Genomic DNA, 25,096 nt, shown 5'->3' on the forward strand with positions numbered 1-25,096 from the left:
AAATCTTTAGGGAAATAGCAGTTTGTAGGACAGCTGGAAGGAGAACACACTTTACCAAATACCAATATTGACAATAGCAGCTTTTCCCCTTCCCCATTCCCCCAACCAATGTAGCAACCTGCATAGAACTTGAGGGATGAGCACATGCTGAAGGAGGGAAGAATTTGGAGGAGGCACCAGGAAGTCAGTCTGTGTTCACATGGTTGGAATGCTAGCTACAGTTCCAGCATCTGTGTAAATAGTTCTCTTAATAAGGTGCCAGTTCAGTTTTAGAAACATGGAGTCCTTTAATGTTATCACAGTACATAAAACAGCCAAGATTTTTTTTAAATGGTCTCCTTACTATATAGAAAGGAAGTGAAAGAATTTGTCAAATGGGAGATTGTTTTGTAACCCACATACCAACATAACAAACCAAAGAGGCAAAACTGTAATTAGAGTGGTTAATGAGAAGGCGGAATGCTGGAACTGGAAGCTGGAGTGCAGCCCTGAAGGTGCACATCTGCCAGAACCTAATTGCTTGAGCCCCAGCACCTCTTTCTTTACAAATTAAGCCCTGGTAATGGCCTCTCTGACTCAACATCTCCACTCCAAATAGGTCTTTGCTCCTTTGCCTTTGAAGACTGCTCTCCCTCCACTGCTTTATCATTTCACCCTGGGAGTGGATCACTGATGTCATCCATTGAACTCACTGCATGCTCACAATTTACACTACTTCACTGAACCACCAGGAGATGCACATACCACTGCCAAGGGGCCAATTTAGCTTATTACTGTAGCCCTCATCCTTCTTCCACACATGTCCTGCCTGCTGGTGGTTATCCTCGCTTGGCATGGCTTAGAGTAGATTTTAACCTCTTTGAGGCAGGGACCATTCTTACTTGCACTACAGTATTGCAGAAGCACAGTAACGGGGCATGGCTCCTCTCCCGCCTTCTTCCCCACAGAACTGCACAGACTCCAACAGCTGTGTCTTCATCGAACCCTTTAATCGTCAGCTGCCTCCACCATTTCCACAGCAGTCTATTTACAGCACAAACAGCCCTGTCCCCAGGACTGATGGGGGACAGAGGTCTCCCGCCGCTGAGGCCTCCATGTAACTAGCCCTCCCCTTCTTGGGCACTTCCTTCTTGCCTCTTTATCAGCCTTGGGCTGATGGGCTAATTAGCTCCTTATCCCAGCCAGACTGATTGTCTAATTACCCCACCAGTTTTCTCTGGGGAACTAATTAACATCTGGGTGATCAGCGTGCAGGGTCACCTATTCCCTTCCTGCACACTGTCACAGGCACCTACCAGGATTGTGGCCCCCCTGGGCTTGACACTGTACAATCCAAGTTTGGCACACCTATGGGGTGCTGCAAAAACAGATGGACAAACACGAGAAAAACATTTCGTATGGGGAGCCTGGGAGAGACCAGGTGTCCCTTCCTCCCAATCAAAAGAGGTGATTAACCTACAAGAGTGAGACAATTGTCTGAAACACACATGTACATACATGTGTGTGCAATGTTACACATAACAAACACTCTCTGACGGCAAGGATGATGGACGTAAAATATTGTTGCACAGTAGGAAAACATAGCTCCTAATATTTCGATACATAAGCTGAAGTCAATGCTTTGGGCAACATGCAAAATCAAGCCTGATGCAATTGCTTTAGAAAATACCCTAATCCTGATAATTCTCTGGTCTGTACAGGGAGTACCTCTCCACTCTTATAAGCAGGAGGTGCTCTCAAGATGCCAGTTCCTAGACTTCCATTCTGTCTGTCAGTGAGCAGCTTGACCAGTAACTGCTTCCAGAAAAGGAGATCAAAAGAAAAACAAAGATCACTCACTTTAATGAAAGCGACTGAAAAGGAGAGCTGTGTGGGAAGCAGAATTTCCATTTTGTGCGAAATTTTGCAATTTTAAAATTTGTTTTCATTTTGTAATTAGAGCAAAAAAGATGAATTTTGAAATTTCCCATTAAATGAAATTTTTTAACAAAATATTTGCTTTGGGTGAATTGAAATGTTTCATTTCACTTTCAACTGTTTAATTGTTTTAATTTTTTATCATATAAAATAAATTTCAAAACAAAATATCAGACATGAAAAACCAGAATGTTTCGATCTCATCAAAATGTTTTTAAAATACATTTCAACCAGCTTCACTTACCAGCTAAGGGTGCTATTCTGGCTCCATTGAAGTCCATAAGAGGTCTGCCACTGACTTCAGGAAGGATTTCACCCTAAAACTCTGAACGATATTTCCATAGGATTTGGTGGGCATTGCAGCTACTGTGGAAAGCTGATCTGATGGACTCTCGTTACCTTTGCCCAGTAGTACACATGCTGTGAGCCTTCCCTGCCCCAGATAACCCCCCTTCTGGGCACCACTCCATTTCTTGCATGGAGGAGGGGGTTTTATGACATCTTAGTCTCACATTCTCCAGGATTTATTTATCTCCACGTTTACCGCACTGTTTCACTCCTCTGCTGGACTCCACAACTAATGGTGTGAGTTGGTATTTAGAGCAGAGAATAATTCTCTCAAATGCTGGAGAACTCTCTAAGGTAACTTCTGCATAGCATGGCTTGACCCGATCTGGCAGCTGGCCTAATTTAAAAGGTTGAGATACAAAATTATCCAAGTACCAGAAAAGCAATCTTTCAGATTCTGAACTGCTAACAGAGTGTTCCTGTACATCCTTGACAGCTCCAAGGCTTTAATCCTATGCTACTTTGAATGAGTCTTTCACAATGTTATTCTGCATTCATCCAGTGTTTTTGTTTTTAAATAAAATCTTATTCTGGGGGACTGGATCGCATAGGAGCTTGGCAAATGGCTACTGAGCCTTTTACATGAGGATCACCAGCACTAATTTAGACAAAATCAGCTGGTAAAGGTTAGAGTCTCACCCTCAGATCAATATACATGGCTCATAGGAAACGAAGTGATGTTTTCAGTCCCAGGCTTAGCAGAAAGGTGTCTCTGCCACTGAAGCCACCACCATTCATAGCATCAGGACTGAGCCTCCAAGCAGGGACCACAGGCTCAGGTGCATGGAATTGCCCTGTCATTTTTCCAGGCGTTTGTGGAGTCACGTTGCTGGGACAGGACAAGGGGAAGCTGTTTCAAGGCCAGAAGAGACCATTCAGTCACCTAGTCTGACCTTCTGTACAACACAGGCTATTACATTGCACCCAGATACCCCTATACTGAGTCTAGTGACTGCAGTTAGACCAAAGCATTTCAGTCCTTGGGAGACTAAGCAGTTGCGTGCCACAGGCAGGAAACAGGCGAGACCAAGGTGCAGCAATGCCCGAGGCCTGTGTGATGGCAGGGAATTGATTAGGTGAGATGGCTGCCCGCCTCTGGAGTTAAAGTGTGCTTTTCAGTCTTCAGGAGATTGAGTTAGAACATAAGCCACGTTACAATAGGCCGTGTGTTGAATGCAACAATAAAATTACAACTAATGCTCCCAAGAAAAGAAAGGAATCACTTTATGGGTATCACGTCCCATTCAGTACACTGAGTACAGCACTTAATGTTACACTAAATTATAGTGTAATGTTTAGTTTGGGTACTTTGTAAGAGAAGAAAGAATGTTACAGGATAAGAAATGTATTATTGCATTAAAATCCATAATATACTTGCAAATTAACAGCTCCTGTCCAAGAAGCAAATATGTATATGCAATAATGACATACATAATAGGAGAAGTACCTGATTTCAGGAGATAATAATGTGCTCCCTAACTTCATTTTTTTCTCAGTAAAGAACCTGGATTACTGTTTTATGATTTACAGAGAATCTGTCCGATTACAGTAGCCTTTCCTAACTGAGCACCCCTGCCTCAGTTTCCCTCTCTTCCAGGCCCCTCAATAAACACTGCGCAGGCTTTTCTCTCTTGGCCAATAATAACCTCTGTAATTATCCTATGCCATTCGAAACAAAGTCCTTAAAGTCCAAATCAAAGTTCAAATCTTCATCCTTCCCTGCTCTTCATCAAGCCTCTGCCAAGCCCTTCTGCCTGGAGTCTTTCCCTGCTGTGGCAGCCTGTTTGAGTCATTTACTCCGCCTGGGGAGGCGAGTTAGCTATATCCATCTTTCTTTAAGAGGCCAGCCACCCTGTGAGAGTAGCCATTAGGCTATTGGTACTGTGCCTTTAAGAACTCATGAAGTAAACTACCAAGCAAAAGTAGAACTTGCTGCTGTTTTGAAGACTGTTGATAATCTCCAGTCCCTGAACAGAGCAATCCTCTTTATCCTGCTACAACAGCAAACACCAAAGAAAGCTCTCTTCATTCTATTACAAGTTGTGTGAACTCTCTGCTACTTTTCATAACAGACTTTACCACAGCTTTCCAGGCAGCAGGAGTTTCCCATATAAACTGATGGCATGATCTGGCCCTAATGATGATAATGACAACAGCCTTCAACACATTTCAAGGCTCCTTTGACAGATAAGGTGCACTTGAAGCACAACTACACCGTAAAATGACACAGGTAGTATGTTCTGGGTACCTCAGATAGCGTTAAGATAGTGAAAGGCCAGCTGAGAAACTCCTTCAAAGGAAAACCCCTCCAAATCAGCATTCTAGACAAAAGCATAGCACAAGAGAGGCAAAACGGTCATGGAGAAATCATGCACAAGACCAAAACCCAGGAACTCTGGAGTTTAATCCTAGTCCTGCCAGTGACTCACTTTGCAACCTTAGGTAGGTCACTACCCTCTCTGTGCCTCAGTTTCCCCTGTCTCTAAAGCAGAGATAATGACCCAACACACAGATATACTATGAGGATTAATTCTCTTATGTGTCTACTGACGTTATAAAATGCAAAGTGTGTTGCTTTAATTTACTGTGAAAGTGTTTGATAATTGTTTACTAGATTTCTGCCAAGCAAATCAGAAAGTTACACCCAGTCCAGCATTCTAAAGCTGTTCGATAATTTACTGTAACTGCTACTAATCAAATTTAAATTAATAAGAAGTCCTTGTATATAGTGCAGCAGAAGAGATTCTTAGTACAACACCACATTTGCTATGCAAAGTAATAGCAATGTCTTTGATATTGATCCAGCTTGGTGCCCCTGGAATCAGAGGCAACCGCAGCATGGAAATGGAAAGCTGTAGTAGCTTCAGCATGGAATAAGTTCTCTTTTCTCCTGATAAGTGGCGCTGGAATCAGTTTTAGACAAGTGGAATATTAATCCTTTGATTATTATTAGCTGGGCTTCCTAGAAACACTAGGCCTCTGATTCAAATTATTTGTCCTCCTACCCCTCTACACATGTATGCACCGGAACCAGGTACAAGGGCTGCATGCTCCTCTGCAGAGGGAGGGGATTTGGTTATTTCCTTTAGGGCCAGATTGTGTCTCATCCCATCATGGCTGCACAGAGGAGTAAGGGAGAATCAGACCCATGCGCACACACACCCCCTGCATGACTGTAGTGGGGCTCCCCACATCTTCAATCTAGGGGGGAGTAGGGTGGAAGTTCAGGTGCTGCATAACGGCTCCTCACCTCCCTTGAACAGGTGGTTAGGGAGGAACCAGGGTCTTGGTTGTCACTCCCAACACACCAGCCAGCAGATCCGAACAGCGCAGTAGGTGGGGGAGTAAGTGCCACCCTTTTCAGGGCTGCAACAAATTCCTTTTCCTGAGAACAAGTTGGGGGCAGGATAGACCTACGAGTTAGAGTGAAATGGGGAGAAGGAAGTGGCGTTGCACCTTGGACTATTCCAGTTAGTAAGAGAAAAGTCTAAGTTAGAGCTACTGCCACCAAATTGCCTTGCATACCACCAGTAGCATAACTCTACGAGAGTCCCGGGATGAAATTCTACCCCTACTGAAGTCAATGGCAAAACTTCCATTGACTTCAATGGCGCCAGGATTTCACACACTGTTGAAAGGGCAAATGCCCAGGTTTGTCCTTGACACTGTTTGTGGATATGGCCTTGCGCCCGGGATTCTTTTATGGCACAAGAGAAGCCTTTCACACCTGGCCATTATAGATCTGTGCAGTGACCTTATGTGCAACCATTTAAGCTTCATTTTATGGGGTAGGTTCCATGGCTATGTTTCATGCCTCGAGGATGAAATGTGCCACCATCCACTATTCTTTGTAAGCAAGTTAAACTGCTGTCATTCAGACTGCATCAGCTCTGACAAGCCCCAGGAAGAAAGTCACATCTTTAACAGGAGTGTGCACAGCTGGAACCATTGATTATACTCTCAATGGACTGTAATCACATGCCTAAATCAATCAAGGAAGTCTGGCATTATTTAACTACTATGCTGCATTTGACCTTGGGGAGTACAGCACCAGTCTAAAAGATTTCTTTGCTGTCAGTTTTCATTCCAATAGTTTCGGTACGCACAGTGATAGCTGCAGGACACTTTGCTACATTAAACTCTCCAATTAAAATATTCTTTGTATGTTAGATAAAAACCAAGGACAATAAAATCCCAGCGTTGTTCATGCAACATAGATTAGTTTTTACTGAAATCAGACATACAATAACCATTAAAAATTACATATGACAGCAATGTTACTGCACAAGGTTGCCACCTGACTCCTTAGTACTTCTAGCACCATAAGTGTCCTTTGTCCGTATCTGATCTTTATCACTTTACTTCTATGACTGTATTATTTTCCTTTGGCCCTTCAACCTATCAGATCTATGGGCGGGGCCAGATCCTCATCTGATATAAGTTCAACAGAACTAGCCAGTTTATCCCAGCTGAGGAGCTAGCCTTCTGTCTTCCAATATTCTACATCTAGACCTAGATCTCAGTTATATGTGACATTAGATTTTCATTGGGGGGAAAACAAATTTAACATAAATTATAAAAACTAAAATAATGCTAGACGTACTGAGAAAATACACCATGGAAAGAGGGACATTTGAGCCCTAGCCTAACTGAAAATCAATATTCTTCCTTTTCCGCATGGTATATGATGTATACACAGTATCTCTCAAAGGACAACTTCCACTCACTCCACTGGACTTGGTGTTGCGCTTATTCTCAGTTTCTGGCCCTTGCTAGTAAAAAAAGTGCGAACAATATTCATGAAAAGAATAATGGTATCTTGTTTGTAAGAATTTTATATATAATATGAGCAAATGGTACTTCTATTATTCATCCATTAGCTTAATAAATTTTACTAATATTCCTACAGATAACAACTGCTTTCCTAATCTAAGGGAAATCTGGCATATTCAGTATGTATGTAGAAAATATCAACTAAAATGTTTTTGAAATGGCATTTTCAATTAACACTTCAAGTCAATAATTACCACCTGAACCCTTCACAACAATTTATAAAGTAAATAGCAATTAAGAATGCCATGTATTCATTAAAAATCTACAAACAAAACAAAAATATCCTTTTTCTGAAGCTGTCCCGAACTGTTATACACCTGCTTAGGAGAGAATCACAATGACTTATTGAGCAATTTTAGCCTCATTTAGTTTGTATGTGTACATAACACATAGACTGCAGTGGCAGTCAGAGATTCTGTGCCCAGTATGAGATCTTGAAATGACTTGTGACTCCATTAGAAAGAATAACCTGTAGCCCATATTAAATGTACTAATAGCTTTGTATTTACTCCGGATAACAGCACAATTATCCCTTGTCACCACCATGCACTTCTCTCAGAGGAAGATTAATGGTGAGGGGTGCAAGATTAGCATGTTAAATGAGGCACAGTTAAGAACCACATTGCTGGAGTTTGAGAAGGAGCTGGCAAAAGCTGGGAGCCCTGATATCAAAACACGGATAATAATACAAGCAATAGAAAACATCACAAGTGGGAGCAGGGTGTAGAAGAGAGGACTGGCAATTCTGGGAGACTGAGCCCCACCGGGTAAGGGCAGCTTTGAAGACTGAAATTGAGGCAGAACTGAATGGGAACACAGATATTAAGTTAAATGTGCATCTCTAATATGGACACAGAGAAGGGTAAAAGAAAGCTCGATAGTAAAAAGTTTACCATGTGAACTTAGCACTGTGCAACATAGAAATATGGAGGGGCATCTATTTGATCCAAAGGCAACATTCCTGGCCTTCCATGACTCCATCCTAAGCTCTCAATTATTATTAATTACTTGTATTTTAGTAGCACCTGCAGGTTCCATTGTGCCAGGCAGAGTCAGAAAGAGTCCCAGCTCCAATCTAAATAGACAGACAAAGGGTAGGCACAGACAGGGCAAGTGATTTGTCATGATGCAGGTTAACGTCAGAACTGAGAGCCCAAGATTCCCAAATCCCTGGCCTGTGTGCTATCTGATCCACCATCCTGCCCTAATAGTCTAGGCATACCACAAAATGTGCAGTATTTCTCACAACGAGATTTTTTTTTAAAATGTGTCTTAACTTTTATTTCTGAGACACACTGCGCCAGGTGAATACAGCTGCTGAGATCACCTTCTCTCCATTCCCACCACAGACAATAGCGCTGTACCTTGTACTCTTTGTTGGATACAGCAAATTAATGTATGCCCTGAGTATTACTTACAGCAAGATAGGCAATAAGTGTATTTTTGGAAGTTCCCTGACTGCTTTTGGAAGTTCCTTGCCATTTGCTTTATAGTTAGAGCCATGTTGAGGAATCCATTTGCAACACAGATGCACTCATAACACAGTTTGATTTTGCCTGTGTTGGTGGTACAAAGAATGCTATGAAAAGTCATAATGCAGCCATCCAAAACTCATCCAATAAAGACTTCTGACCATACCATCAGAAATTCCTTTTGCATCTTTAAAAGGATGCTAAAATTAAAGTTACAGTTTGACTAACTCTAACTGCTTTGTGGCTTGTTGTTGCCAAGAAGGCCAATGGCATATTGGGCTGTATTAGTAGGAGTATTGCCAGCCGATCGAGGGAAGTGATTATTCTCCTCTATTCGGCACTGGTGAGGCCACACCTGGAGTATTCTGTCCAGTTTTGGTCCCTGCACTACAGAAGGGATGTGGACAAATTAGAGAGAGTCCAGCAGAGGGCAACAAAAATGATTAGGGGGCTGGGGCACATGACTTACAGAGGCTGAGGGAACTGGGCTTGTTTAGTCTGCAGAAGAGAAGAGTGAGGGGAGATTTGATAGCAGCCTTCAACTATCTGAAGGGGGGCTCCAAAAAGGATAGAGCTTGGCTGTTCTCAGTGGTGGCAGATGACAGAACAAGGAGCAATGGTCTCAAGTTGCAGTGGGAGAGGTCTAGGTTGGATATTAGGAAACACTATTTCACTAGGAGGGTGGTGAAGCACTGGAATGGGTTACCTAGGGAGGTGGTGGAATCTCCATCCTTAGAGGTTTTTAAAGCTCTGCTCGACAAAGCCCTGGCCGGGATGATTTTGTTGGTGTTGGTCCTGCTTTGAGCAGGGGATTGGACTAGATGACCTCCTGAGGTCTCTTCCAACCCTAATATTCTATTATTCTATTTTGCTACCAGATGTATCAGAAGCTTGTTCACAAGACTTTGGAAACATTAAGAAATATAAGCCATACACCACTTCACTTAAACTGGAAATATCAGGCAGTTTATTATTACTAATCAGACTTGCTTAATTCTTTTCAGTATTAGTCCCTTGCTAGATTACTGTCAGCCTAAGAACCTTCTCAACGATGTAAGGATTTAGGATAATATAATCTCAGTTATTAATAAATGTTCTAAACTTTCCTTTCCAGGTATTTAAATTGCTTCTCTTAGCTTTTTTCCAAGCTACTGGTTTTCCCTGGTGAAATACAAACCTTGACATTATTGAAAGCATTGGTGTCTCAATGCACAGTTGCCCTTCATTCTTCCCTTTAATTTCTCTCTCTTTGGGGAGGCTAGCCTGCCAGGTGACCTCCTACAGTTCCAACTTCTACAATGTGCTGCCTGGTACGTTTGATAAAATGCATCATTCAGAAACAGCTGGAAATCAAACTTCAGTCTTAAGTGCAGTGATAGATACAAGCAATGCGCTCAACTTATTTGTATTTCATTACATGACAGCTGTTGAAAGTATTTGACTAGTTACTAGATAGCAGATAACTTTTGGCTTAGTGGGAGTAGAGTCATTTTAATCTCATGCTGTGTGATCTCGCCACTCTATGACACTATTTTTCCGTAAGAGGTAGACAGCACAATGTGATTTGAACTATATCCGAAGTTCAAGAAAATATGATCTTACTGTTAATTCTGTCATTTGTATTATTTTGTATTGGTATAGGAACAGGATTTAGGGGTCTCAAATGAGACTGAGGGCCCACTGTGTTAGGCACTGTACCAACATGTTATAAGAGACCAGCTCTCCCCTGAAGAATTCATCATCTAGAGAAGAGGCAGGAGAGAGGGAGGGTGAGCCTCACTTTTCAGGTGGGGACTGAGGCAGACAGAGGTGAAGTGAATTGCCCCAAAGGTCACGCAGGAGGAGGCAGAGCTGGAAATTGTACCTAGATCTCCTGAGTCACAGTCCAGGGCCTTCACCCTAAGAGCATCCTGCCTCTTTTAATAAAAAAGGACACTAACCAATGAGGAAGAGGGTGCATAGTCTGAAGTATTGTTAAAGTGTAGCTTTGTAAGCACCGTTCAGTACTGTGTCATCACAGAAATAAATGTCATTAACTTCAGGATACATTTCAGTATTTTCAAAGAAGCATTCATATTCTCTAAATAAGTCACAGAAATTTGCCAGTGTGCCTAGTGACAATCATATATATACAGGATAGCTTTAGCTACAGAGAAAGTGAGTGAGGATTCAGAGCAATTGGTGAAGGATAAGGAATTGTGCAGTACTATACAGCATTACACTGAATGATGCATTCAAGAAGAAAATAATTTCCTTGTTAGGGATAACTTGCAAAACTGCAGAGTGCAAGAGGTAGATCTTATAGTGATACGGTGTCCCTGTAGCCAGATAAAGGAATTTATTTATAAACATAATCTGGCCCATGATTTAGACATAGCACTTAGTGACAAATTTAAAAGCTGGAATGTGGATAATCCCAAGAAAGGAGGAAGAAAATGCATCGCAGACCCATTAACCTGGAAGAACAAATGAGAAGAGTTTACCTGTGGTTAAATCCCTCTGAGCACTGCTATTTCTTGGTTATGCAGCAGGAGAATCTCAGATGCAAAGCAGAAGATGCTGAAATCTTTACATAGATGGCACTGCATACCTTCCACACATGAGCTGTTAGAAAAATCCTTGCAAATACCAAAAGGATTCTTGGCTGATAATTAGATTCAGAAAAATACACTTAATCAAAGTGACACCCTTACTTCTTGCTACTATAAAATGGGCCTTGTGGCTCTCTGCATTGATTTTCTGAAAATATCTGCTGGCTGTTTAACTTGGGCAAAGAACGTGATCCTTATGGACCTGCTTTCCAGACACAGTTCTGATTTTTTTTTTCTTTTTCCCACTCCCCCAGCTGACCGCTCTGCCCAGGGTAAAACTGACAAAGAGTGGGGTGTTGGAGGCCAAACACTGATATAGTCAAGAGTACAAAGATACAGAGGGAAGCTCTTGTGGCATATATCCATATTTATCAGTTCCACAGATGTGCTTTCTCAGCTGACTTTAATCAGTAAAAATCAATTTCACTTTAGAACCAGAAACTTTCATTATAAATTCCTGTCTTACATCAACAATGGATTGTTACACTCAGTCCCTGCTCCTCTCCTCCAGCACCCCAGCTGACCATGCTCCTACAGGCACATGCTTGCAATATCATCTAACAGAGGATTCCAAGTAAAGCGGCGTCAGAACTTTATCATGTTGCCAAGTTAGTTAAAAGGCAGCAAAACATAAGCAATGAGCATCCCCCTCCCGATTTCACTTCAACTCCCATCAGGTTTTGTCCTTTTGGCATTGGCTCAGATATAAATGAGCTCAATAACATTTGTTTTATTGCACAGCTTTATTATATTCTGATTGCTTTGACTGCCTGCATGGCAACAGAGTATCAGTGAACCATAAAACAGCGGACTTGCCATGCCAGATCAGACCAAGGGTCTGTTTACTCCAGTAACCTGTCTCTGACAGTAGCAAACATCAAATCCCTCAGAATAAAGTGCAAGTGGGCAATTAGGGCCTGACCCAAAATCTATTAAGGTCAGTGGACGGGCCTTCTTAGAGCAACCTACCCAAAGAGGAAAATTCTTACCTATGCCTGTTAGCGGTTGGCTTGTACCCAGAAGCATGGAGATTGTGTCCCTTCTAAATGAAATTTAATCCTATGTTAGGAATTATGGATGTCCTAATTATATATATATATGTCTAGTCCTGCTTTTGAATCCCACTAATCTATAGGCCACAATGATACTCTGTGGCAATGAGTTCCACAGATTAATTATGAGTCGTGTGAAAAAGCATTTCCTTTTTTCCATTTTAAATTTGTTGCTTTTCATTAAGTATCCGCTTGCCTTGTGCAGGAGGAGAAATAATATATAGGAGCACTCAATTCTGTACGATTCATTATTTTCTCTACTTTCATAATGTTTCTTCTTATTTATTTCCTGCTTGATTTATCCCCATCCTCTATCAAGGCTTACTAGAATTCTATTTTGCAATTACAGTTTCAACCAGTTTACCTGTTTGAAGGCTTATTGTGTAGTGTTTGCATCTTCAACCCCACATCTCTTTTTAAAAATAGGTACAACATTTGCTACCCTTCAATTCAGTAGTTGATTTCAATGAGAGTTTGCATATATTTGTTATCAGCTCAGTCATTTCATTCCAAAATTCCTGCAGAATTTTTGGACGCCATCTCTGCTCCTACTGCTCTTTAATTTAGCTACTTAGTTATTTGCTCTGACACCTTCTCTTCTGGTGCCTCAATCTCATCTTTCTTACCTAAATCCAGTGTAGGTGTCTCCCCAACATCCTCTGTGGTGAAGATGGTTCAATAATTCTCCAGCCAACAGAAATGCTTTCTAATAAGACAGAAAGCTAATCGCTGGCTTCCTTTCTGAGGCAGGGTATTCGTAGCCCTTTCAAGTTGATGCTGCTCGATAGGTGTGCATCATTTTTTGAAAACATTAACACTCTGGGGGAGCTTCCAAAAAGGCAGATACAACACTAATTCTTTTACTTTGCTCTTTTAAATAAATCAGATAGTTTGTTCCATTGAGAGTTTGCTATTCACACTCCAACTCTAAGACCCGGATTGTGGCCTGCATACATCATTATTTAAATTGTCCACAATGGCCTGGGCTGTTCTCACAGGGACTTTTCATCTGATATAAAACACCACATTCCTGTCAAAATTATACCAAAGCATTTCAAGGCATATTTCTGAACTGCTTGATATTTATGACAGGTTTCAGAGTAACAGCCGTGTTAGTCTGTATTCGCAAAAAGAAAAGGAGTACTTGTGGCACCTTAGAGACTAACCAATTTATCTGAGCATAAGCTTTCGTGAGCTACAGCTCACTTTGAAGTGATAAATTACAGCTCACTTATGCTCAGATAAATTGGTTAGTCTCTAAGGTGCCACAAGTACTCCCTTTCTTTTTGATATTTATGAGTAAGTATAGGAATGCCAAAAATGTTTCCCCACTTTGCTCTGCTAGTCTAACTCAGCTAAACATTAACCTGGTTTGGAACAGGCTAATTTACTAGTCAAAATTACTCTAGAGAGCTCGATTCATCTCCAAGATACTATGATCATCAGTCCCTTGAACTGTACTTGGTCCAGGAGAGTAGAATTTTCAAAAGTGTTCTGCAGGGATCTAACTGCTGCCGCAGAAATCAATAAGAGCATTGACTTGACCCTTGTTACGTGAGCATGGATTATTGACATGAGCAAGGATGACAGGACTGGACACTATCAAAGAAGTTAAATATTTCCAAATACAGTGTAGAGTTTTCAGTACTGGCAGGTTGAGGTGGAAAGCCAAACAACTGGATAGAACAGCACCAAAAGCAAGTGAATTAAACAAAGAAACAAAGCTAATGGGTTTGCCAAGTTAATACAGACACATCACTCTCAAGCGAGCAGCTTCATACTAAAACTCAAGCTAACTTCTAAATCCGAGACACCTGTATCCAGACTAAAGCAGAGACTAATGACCAGTGCCAAATGAGAATAAAGAATAAACACAAAATCTGCAGTGACTCAAAAATTAAGCAAAAAGAAAAGGAGTCCTTGTGGCACCTTAGAGACTAACCAATTTATTTGAGCATGAGCTTTCATGAGAGCTGTAGCTCACAAAAGCTCATGCTCAAATAAATTGGTTAGTCTCTAAGGTGCCACAAGTACTCCTTTTCTTTTTGCGAATACAGACTAACACGGCTGTTACTCTGAAACCTGTCAAAAATTAAGATATTTCACATCCATTACAATGATTTAAAGATGGACAACAGTAGAACTGTAATGTTCATCCTTATAAAAATCACTGTCGTATTTTTTAAATTCAGATATTTTATTGTGTGACAGTCTATTTCCAATCAAATTCCCATTTTCCCTGAATAAAGCCATCTTAATGGACATGATACATCTACATCAGTTTTAAGTAGTGACTTCTAAGGGCTTTTCAAAACATTGTGAATCAAGCATTCATTCTTGAGAATTACCAGTTCTTCTTATGCAGCTATTATGTGATGGATATTGTTTTAACTGGTTCTTTAAAATATAATTTATGAATTATATCTATTACACACCAGCACACACCCTTTCCCTTTTTGACCTCCAAAATATAGCTTTATAAATTTAATCTACAGGTTTGAAAGAAAGCTTAAACACTGTTAGAAAGAGATTTTAATTCCCAACTTCAGACATTAATAAGTTAATTTTATTGCCAGATAGTTTCACTTGTTAAGTACTCCAGGTATTCCAAGCGGCATTGTGACATGACTGCATGGTTGTCTTTAAAAAGGTACACCCCAGTTATTCATAACTATCCAAGAGTTAATAACCCAGCAAGGTAAGATTTGCTTCACCATGACAGGGCTAGCTATTTAGGCATTCAACTAATTTGTGGGAAACAACCTAGAATATTGTAGTTTATCTCTTGGCATTATAGCTTCTTGGTTCTTTTTCCATAAATATGTTTCACTGGAAGGCAATTCCTTATTCATTTGTTTTCACTGATATCCTAAAGGAGATCCCTTAAGTCTTTTCTTCTTTTGATTTACCTTTGCAGACCTGTTAATCAATCACTGCGAGTGGGGAGGAAAAGGAAGCTTTCAAATAAAATCCAAAAGGCCATATCCCAAGCCAGTCCAAGAAGCAAACAATTTTGCAACATCTCCAGCAGTCCTTTGCAATCGCTCAGTTCAAATTAGCATCATCGCTGCAGACAGAGCCTGGGAGTTAAGTGCAGCCAGCACTGTACTCTTAAATAAATGCAAACTCTTCAACCCAAACCACAATTTCTTAATAACCACATGGCCTCCAAATCCATACACCGTGGGATCTCCACCCACAGTGAATCACAGAATATCAGGGTTGGGAGGGACCTCAGGAGGTCATCTAGTCCAACCCCCTGCTCAAAGCAGGACCAATCCCCAATTTTTGCCCCAGATCCCAAATAGCTCCCTCAAGGATTGAACTCACAACCCTGGGTTTAGCAGGCCAATGCTCAAACCACAAGCTATCCCACTAGTTTTTTAGCACCTGAGGGAGCTCCCGGAACCTTCGCGCGTCTCCATTAGATCCCGCACGGAATCCCACTCCCAGTGGGTCAAAGAAAAGAACACCCCCCACACCCCTACCCCCACTGCCCAGTTAATCCCCCTTCGCCTGCAGCCGGCCGCTGCCCCTTAAGAGTCCCTGTGATGGGAACGTGCCTTCAGCACCCTGGAGAGTTCCCTGGGCGCAGCCAGCGGGGCAGCACCTAGGCGAGCCGCCTGAGAGCAGCCAGCACCCCCCACCCCCTCACACCCCCCCCCACACACATGCCCTTTGGGCCAGCATCCTCTCCTCCAGCACCCCCCAAGCCCAATGAGCTTTGGCAATGCTCCCTCTGCCCCCCGCCCCTCTCTACCCTATGGGCCAGCAACACCCCAGTCCTACTCCCTCTTGGAACCCCATCCCCTGGGGGCTAATATGCCCTGCCCACCCTATACTCTCTGTGCCAGCCCCCTGCCTCCTCGTCCCTGACACCCCCTGTTCTCCCCCGTGCCCTGGGGGCTGACACCGCCTGTCCCCCCCGTGCCCTGGGGGCTGACACCACCTGTTCCCCCCGTGCCCTGGGGGCTGACGCCCCCTGTCCCCCCCGTGCCCTGGGGGCTGACACCCCCTTTCCCCCCCCGTGCCCTGGGGGCTGACATCCCCTGTTCCCCTGCCCTGGGGGCTGACACCGCCTGTCCCCCCCGTGCCCTGGGGGCTGACGCCCCCTGTTCCCCTGCCCTGGGGGCTGACACCCCCTGCCCCCCCGTGCCCTGGGGGCTGACGCCCCCTGTCCCCCCCCCGTGCCCTGGGGGCTGACACCCCCTGTTCCCCTGCCCTGGCGGCTGACGCCCCCTGTCCCCCCCCCCGTGCCCTGGGGGCCTCCCCTACCTGTCGTCGTTCTGGAAGGCCTGGTCCCCCAGCAGCAGGTCCCGGAACCGGTAGCGGGGCGGCAGGGGCAGCACCTCGGACTCCAGCTCGTTCATCTTCAGGGAGGCGATGTCCAGGATGACCCCGCTTCTGCTGCCGCCGCAGCCCCCGCAGCCGCCCGGCGACGAGAGCCTGCCGGAGAGAAGGGGACGGATGGAGCCGGGCGGGAGCCTCTGCCCCAGCAGCCCCCGGCCCGGGGATCACCGGGCAACTAGCCCCCTCCCAGCCCCGCCGGGACACTCGCCTGCCCGGCCCGCGGGAGCCCGCCTCGCTCAGCAGCCCCGGGAGGAGCCGGGACAGCCGCGATGTAGGACTGGACGTGGGGAGGGGGGAGATCTGGGGGCGCAGGCTTCCCCCAGCCCCCCGCTCGGCACGGCACCGCGGGGAGGGAGAGGGAAGTGGCGGCTTCCGCTCGGGTCTGTGTGGCTATGCCCGGCCCCCCACCTCCTCCCCCGGCACGGCGAGCAGGGCAGGGCTTCAGGGGACGGGAAAAGCCCAGCAAAGCCCGCCGGCAAAGCCAGGGCAGCGCGCTCCTAGGGAAGGGGCGGCTGGGGGAGCCAGAGCTGCCGCGTGGGAAACCGAGGTGCACTTTCCCCGCTGGCGACGCTGGCCCTTCAACCCCTCGAGCAAACCAGCATCCAACTAACAGGCCTGGGCCAGTCCTCCGGCCATCAGCCACATGCCCCGGCTAGCAGGGTGTATTCCCCCAGCTCCTGGCAGCCCGCTGCCTTGGAGAAGGGGCCGGGGGCGGGGGCGGGGGGCTGCCCTGCGATTGTCTGGAGGCCGGATCAAAAGCTGGGGTTCTGGCGATACTCTGAAGGAAAGTGCTCCAGCTAGCGACAGTGTGTCTGCAGGATCCCTGCAGCCTACACGAGCGCTCGTCCCTCCAGCTCCAAAAGGCTGAGGAGAAAAAAAAAAAAAAGAAAGAAACCCGGCTATTTTAAAACAAACTTTAGGGATAAAAGGAGGGGAATTCAATCGCTCTCCATTCCGCTGTGAGCTACTAATTGCCTGTTAAAGAGTTTGAGTGGAGGACACTACACGAATGGTTAAACCAAGCCAAAATTGTTCCCAGATTTTAAAAAATCATGTCTATGATGTCATGTCTATATAAGCTGTGTGACAGTGTCCCTTTAAATCAGCTCTCCGAGGAAGTCACTCTATGCCAGCATTGGTGTAACTCAGGCTTCGCGGGAAGGCTGGAGGAACAGGAGAGCCTTAGAACTCTATGGAGGGAGAAGTGGCAATGGCTTGGCAGGAAGTTCCTGTCCCTCTCATCCAACATGCTATTTTAGGGCTCAAAAATGACAAAGGCTGAATGACTCCTGTATTGTGACTTAGGTTTAAAGGGCCTGATTCAACACACCCAGAAGTTAATAGAGAAACTCCCACTGACTTTGAATCAGGTCCTTAGACCACAACATGCATGGCCGATAGGAATACAGTGACAGAACCTCAGAGCATGATTCCAAATTGGTATTTACAAGAAGACAGCTGGGATGGCGGCCAGGTGGCAGAAAAGCATTCCAAGGTCCTTCACACCATCTCACACTTGTTTTACACCAGTAGTAACTCATAATCCTCTAAGATAACTTGCCAGTTGACTAAGTTATAGAACTGCAACGCACCGCAGTTCTTAAGGGTGTAGAGGAGCAAGTGGCATACAACATTGCTGCTGAATGCAGCCCAAGAAGCTAACTGAACTCATTCCTCAGCACTTTGGATCAGCATCTTCCTCACTGCATTTACCACAGTCAGTCCTATCCCTTAATTCTATAATCAGGGGCTGTCCGACTCTTTTTTCCTGCCGCACACACAATGAAAGCCAAAGTCTGCACTGATTGGCACTCCATGCAATCCCTTGGGCCTCAGTAAGGAAATATAGGGGTATAAATCAATTCAGAATTTGGCCTTGTATATTGAAATAGGTTGAAGTGAGAAGTTGAGCCAAATTCCACTGAAATCAAGGAGTCCCTCTGGGTTTACACTGGTGTCAGAGCAGAAGTTGTTCCAACTTCTTTGATCTTACAATGTAAGGAGAGATCTAATTATAATTTAATGGCAAAGCCCCAAGCTGAGGCTTTCCTGCAAGAAGAATTTAGCTCTGGTGTTCTGCAAGTTGCTTTTATTTGGCCACATCCTATCTATATTTAATAATTATAGGGTGAAATCCTGGCCCCAGTGATGTTGGATCATATTAAAGAAGTTCTGTATTAAAATCACAAATGAGTTTGATTCCCCATAGTTTAAATTCCAGGGTATTACTAATTAAGAGGTCTCTTGGTTTTTGGTGCTGTTTCTCTCCCTCTATTTGTGAAACTTGCAAGCTGCTAACTGTGTTAGTACATTCTAAGACCAAGTCTGTTCTCAAAGCAATTCACAGAGAGAGAGACTCAAAGCAATACTCAAACAACAGAAACAGCACCCAGAGACTCCCCGCCCTTTTGTTGTATTAACAATTGTGATTAAAATAGAGATAGAGGATGGATGTGGATGGATGCTTGGTGTGGATAATAACTGAATGATCAGGGAGGTGCCAGCCTAAGAATCCAGTGTCCATTGACTGAAGAAGGCGTCAAGTGGAAATAACCAGAGGACCCCCCCCACCCCCGGAGGGCAGACTGGAATCCACCCAACAGCCTCAAGAATGGGAGAACCAAAGAACAAGCAGCACGGAGCCGTCAGGAATGTGCTATCTGCTGATTGATTCAGCAACAGCAGGATGAAGCAATTCCCATAGACTGGCATAGGAAGAAATTCCTATAAAAAGAGACTCTAAAAAGTGAGAACTTGGGGTCTGATTCTGCAAACCAACTTCCAGGAGCATCAGATGAGCATCTGACAAGGCCCTGCTCCCTCCTCATGTCCAGGCCACCTGGCCAGTGGCTTGGCATAAGCAACTCTAAGGCTGGTAACTATGATAACAACCTTGCAGAACCTGTGTGTGTGTGTGTGTAGGAATGTATGAATAAATATGAGATTGAATGGAATGTTATAGCTGTAACTAACTGCTTACTATGATTCTTTCTGTATTTACAATAAATTTTGCCTTTTTCCCTTTAATAAGATCCTGCTGGTTTTTAATTTATTGGTATAACAGTGAGACCAATAGCAAAACTCCCATTGACTTCAGTGGGGCCAGGATTTCGCCCCTAGAATGGATGCTAAGGGAAATACTAGGGTTATTGATTTTTTTCATCTCTGCATAGGATAGTGTACACATAAAACTAGAGGAGTCAAAGCTCTCTCTTCAGTCGTGGACGATTACAATTCCACTTGCAGGGCATTTCCTCTTTCAAAGGGTGAAATCTATTGAACAACAAGTTCCTGTTTAAAAGAAGATCCCATTCCCTTCCCTAGAGGGCATATAAACTGTTAAGGCTCCAAGACCACACACAGATATACACAGTGCCATGCAGAAAGGGAGCATTCCACTAATTAGTTTCCAGTGGGCAAATAAAAGCCCCAATCCTGCAAATACTTTATGCACATATGTACTCCCATTGAGTTCAACTGAAATATATGAACTCAGGGAATTACTCACATGTGTAAAGTTACTTATGTGTGCAAGTGGTTGCAGTTCTGAGCTGGTGCAGAATTTACTCATAGAATCATAGACATTAAGGTCAGAAGGGACCGTTATGATCATCTAGTCTAACCTCCTGCACAATGCAGGCCATAGAATCTCACCCACCCACTCCTGCAACAAACCTCTCACCTATGTCTGAGCTATTGAAGTCCTCAAATCATGGTTTAAAGACTTCAAGGTGCAGAGAATCCTCCTGGGGGAATTCTGCACCACTGTGCATGCATAGAATTTATGTCCCCCGCATATTTCTTTGCTTCCCTGCAGAAAACCGGCTTTCTGACAGGGAAGCAAAGGGAAGCCACAAGAGCGGTCATTGTGACCCTCCCCAGCAGTATGTTTTGGGTACCAGGTCAGCCAGCAGAGATGTAAATCACTGAGAGGCAGTGGGAGGGACTGGGGAAGACCCGGCTGGTGGCTCCGACCCTGCGCCAGGCTCAGCTGCTAGTCCTGGCTGGGCTGGGGAGGACGGGACTTCCTCTTCCACTACACGGCATCTGGGGCAAGGTCAGACCCACCCCCAGATTTCTCCCCCAGCTGCAGGAAGCTCTGCAAACTCCCTCCCCACCTCCCACTTCCTGCACCCATCACTCCTCAGTTGCAGGGGGAGGGATCCCTGAACAGGGAGCTGCTCCCCCATCTGCCCAACCTCCATGCAGCCAGACCCCCTCATACCCAGACCCTGCTGTCAAACCTCACCCCAGCACTCAGAACCGCCCCCCCTTGAGAAGCCCCACTCCCTCTGCACCTGGACCACCCTGACAAGCCACCCGCACCCGGATCCCTATCCCACCAAGCCCCAACCAGCTGCACCTGGATCCCCATCCTACTGAGCCCCACTCCCCCAGCATCTGGACCCCCTGTCAAGCTCTATCCCCCCCCAACCCAAACACCCCCCACACTGAGCCCCAACCACTTTCACCTGGACCCCCTGCAGAGTCCCATTACCATTGCACCCAGAACCCCACAACAAGCCCCTGCGCATCCAAATCACTCCCTGGCAAGCTGTGTGCATCTCACTGTTGGAGAGAGTGCTACTAACACAATACAAGAGCTTTCTAGACCCCGGGATAACCCTGTCAAGGTCCACTGCATAACATTCATAAGAATAAGAAATTTATAATGCCAGTCTCTCCAGCAAGTTGGGAATTCCATGATGTTGGGATGTCACAAAATAGTCAAATCGTGTTCCAAGCTCTAGTGGATCAAAGTGCCATAGCCAAGAACATTTATTGCCTAGTAGTCAAACAGCAGTGGAAAACAACTTAACATGATTTATTGTGGTTTAATTTCAATCCTTGCTTCCAGAACCATGTGCAAGTTAAAATTTGCATGCAGTGTAAGGAGTTATAACAACATGGATTAATGAGGTATAATTTTGCTCCGACTCACACAGTCGGTTTACTCCCCAGCAGTGATAACCTCACACAAAGACTGGGGATAGAGTTCAGCTTGAGGTCTTGGGAGCAGGGAGATGGCTGGACTGAAGCTAATGTGATCAGAGAGAAATTAATCTGTTTTATTGTAGATCTGGAGCTAGACACAGTCAGTCATTCTCTTGTATTTGTAAACATGATCTTTTAGAGTCTGATTTAAGAGGAAGCTGACTGTTGCATCAGCCTTGGTTTTCGTCAATAAAATTTTTCACATATGGGCTGGCAGAAATCCTGCTCTTCTCCTGCTGTATTTGAACACAGGGCACACATAGCAGCTATGCTGCTGACAGCACCATCATCAGAGACTGAAAATACATACAAAAGGACCACACGCATCCCCTGCAGGACTCCAATGACTTCTCTGGAGCTGAGCCAAGGATATTCTGGCCCACAGAGTGTTCATCCGATGCATCTGTGTGCCAACGGGAGCCCTTAAAGTGCTGTCAAAGTAGCACTGAGCTTGTCAGGACCCAATAGTCCAATTTTGTTTGTAGGAAAACGTCTCAGGGCTCAGACAGTTGTTTGAAATACATTTTAAAAGCCATCGATTCTTTTGGGGCACAGGAAGTTTTTTGATCCAGATGTTGCACTGACTGGTAACAAGGGATGAAGGCAAGGGTAGTGAAACAAGAACAAGGAATCCTTGACACCGTCTCAGTCAATCCTTTGCATGCTGTGAACCACATGCAGAGTGATGTGCACTCATGCTCCAGAGCATAAACCAATCACAAGCTGCCTAAGCTCAGGAAGGAACTTCCTCTCTTGACAGATGCCATAATTGTCCATTACACGGCTTCTTGCACTTACCTTGAAGCATCAGGTACCAGCCATCATCAGAGAGAGAACACCACACTATATGGGCTACTGGTCTGATCCAGTCTGGCAATTCCTATTTTATCTACACAATAAACAGACCCACCTCCTAAAAGGGGCTGACCATCTCCATCTCCACGGATGTCCATGAACATTGCTGGTTGCTTAGCACCTCTCAGTATCATGCCCATTGTTAGGACATGCTTCTAAATCCTTAACAGCAATGTAGGGCCTGGGGATCCTGCAAAGTGTCAAGTGCCCTCTCCTCACTGCTGTTAAATATGCACTTCTGGGTCCACCTGACAAGATTTAAAGTGGGAGCAGAAAGCTCCGAGCACCTCACTGGACTGCCCCCCTCCACAAGAGCCAGAGGATAAACAGAACAGAGGCTGTTACCTCCTTCTAATAACAATCTGGACTTGAGTCTGATGCACCTGCCTAAACAACCCTCTGTTATGACCCTGTTTAGTTTGGGAACTCAGAGGAACAAAACCAGTGTTGTGTGGGAAACCAATGCTCAGCACAGAGGCTTAACCAGCCTTATCTCACTGGGACAGCACGTACCATCCTCTAGCCAAGGGAAAGGGGCCTTGCTCCCTCTCCCCTCCACCAGCTTCAGTCCAAGAAGTCTGTGTGCATCTGATCGAAAGTGAGCTCCCAACACCTGATCTCATTAACCCAACCCAGCTCTACTTGGCCAAAGCAGAACCACTGTCTTCGGCTTCATTCCACTGTGCATGCTGTAAAGCCATGGCACATTGCGGGGTGTCTGTTGTCACCCTCTAATGACTGGCTGTAGCCTACAGAGAGACAAGGCTAATCACTCGTGACTGATGGTGGAGCAGTAGGGATGTCCGAGTTTGGAGCCAGACTGCTTGGCCTCCATCCCTGCTGATGACAGACACGTCTCTGTGTCTGCAGCACAAAGCACTGTTACCGTTGAATTCGCTGGTTTGGCTGGCAGAGAAGCTATGCTAGGAGCTGCCTGCTAGGCGTAATAGGTACATTCATCAGAGGTCTGCCTAGTGGGGTGGGATGTAAGGGGTTCACACCCCCATTCACAAACTGCCCTTCTTGTGTCATTCCAGGACCTGTGTCCCAGCAGCTGCTGACTCTACAGGGCAACGTGTCCAGATTCCCCTCAAACAGCAGGAGAATATTCTCTTTGGACTGCCTTTCGCCGGCTGCAAGCAGCCTCTGCAGGCCCCAGCCCACTGACAGCACAGAACAGCTCACTCGGCTGTCGGCCCACCCTTGACCCTCTCCGTTCCCTGTGCAGAGAGCATCTCTTTCATGTCAGCAGGGTAAGCAGAGATATGATCTCGGGGGGCTCTCCCAAAATGGACAGACCTGGCTTTAGGACACGGCAGCTGTTAGAAGCCCAAGACACCCACCCACCCCTCTTTTAATCAAGTGGCTGTGGAAGGGTTAATTTGCAGGGCAGAAGGCCGTCTTCCACCTTAGTCTTTTTAGAAGGAAATACTAGGCTGAACCCTGAGATAGGGCGTCCTTCCAAGGCTCTGCTTCCCTTTGGCTGGCCTCCCATTGCCCCTCACAGCCATGGCCTTTCAAGATGGCTTCTCAGACAGCCCGCTTGCTATGGCAGCCCTCCCCACACTCTGACACCTCCTGGTGACTGGTTTGCTCACGGTCCCAATTTCAGCCAGTGTGTTCACTAGACAAACGGGCCCTCCAGCTTTTTCCCTCAGTCAGAAAGCAGCCATGTCAGTGGGACCAGAGATCACTCAGGCCATTCTGATCCCACACAGCAGCAGGGCTTCACCGTCACCTTTCACAGAATCATAGAAGATCAGGGTAGGAAGGGACCTCAGGAGGTCATCTAGTCTAACCCCCTGCTCAAAGCAGGGCCAACAGCAACTAAATCATCCCAGCCAAGGCTTTGTCAAGCCAGGCCTTAAAAACCTCTAAGGATGGAGATTCACACTTCCGGTCTTTGTTTCCAACCACTTCCATTCAGGAAGGGTGGGTCTTGTGGTCAGTGCACAGACCTGCGGTTCAAGGGACTCACATTCAGTCCCAAGCTCTGCCAGTCCATCCGTGTCAGCTTGGGGGAATCTCTTCTTCACCCTGGATCTCAATTTCGCCCCATATGTAAAATGAGGATGATACTGCCCTATCCCAAGAGAGGTGTTTGTGGGGCACTCTGGTATTGCAACAATGGGCCCAACATCCTGCGAGTACCTATAAAGAGATTCACACCAACGCACCAGCCCTGTCCTCTCCCCATATGCGTATTCTGATTTTCAAAGATGCTGAACAATGCCAACTCCTCTTGAAGTCACCTGAGCTGCGGATGTTCAGCACCTTGGTACACTAAGCCAGGTGAGTCTTGGACTTACTGGAGTGGCTTCCTTTTTGATCTCTCTTCTCCATCGTCACAGCAGAGGCATCTCTCACTTCCCACTTACTCCTCGCTCTCACTTCTTGGTAAGAACAGATCCTCCAGGTGCTGGGCTCTCTCAAAAAGTCATCATCGGCCCTGGCCTCTCTGATGAACAATAAGCTATTCAGGAAATTCTGCCTCCCCGCCTTTAATTTTCTGTGCGTTTTAAAGAATACGTACAAATCACCATCATTCCTGGCTTCTCCTCCCACAGCTCTTACGGTTACCTGGTTACAGTTGCTTTTCCCCTTCCTTTTCAGTGACATCCCTGTGGGGGTCTCTCAGTGGCCAAGTGCGGAGGGGAGACAGCACCCTCCTCCTGTGTAAGTG

General features: G+C 45.3%; 1 protein-coding gene across 1 annotated transcript in view; it reads right to left on the bottom strand.

The window, feature by feature from the left end:
• The window catches only part of KCNT1 (potassium sodium-activated channel subfamily T member 1), a 168,899-nt gene extending 152,301 nt beyond the window's left edge, over positions 1–16,598 (bottom strand). Inside the window, exon 1 of the mRNA XM_084649953.1 lies at positions 16,489–16,598. Coding sequence (XP_084506079.1) covers positions 16,489–16,583 — 95 coding nt within the window. The 5' untranslated portion in view covers positions 16,584–16,598. The remainder of the gene's footprint in view (positions 1–16,488) is intronic.
• Positions 16,599–25,096: the final 8,498 nt, after the last annotated feature.

This window comes from Lepidochelys olivacea (genome assembly GCF_965140295.1).
Source record: "Lepidochelys olivacea isolate rLepOli2 genome assembly, chromosome: 16".
NCBI lineage: Eukaryota > Metazoa > Chordata > Testudines > Cheloniidae > Lepidochelys > Lepidochelys olivacea.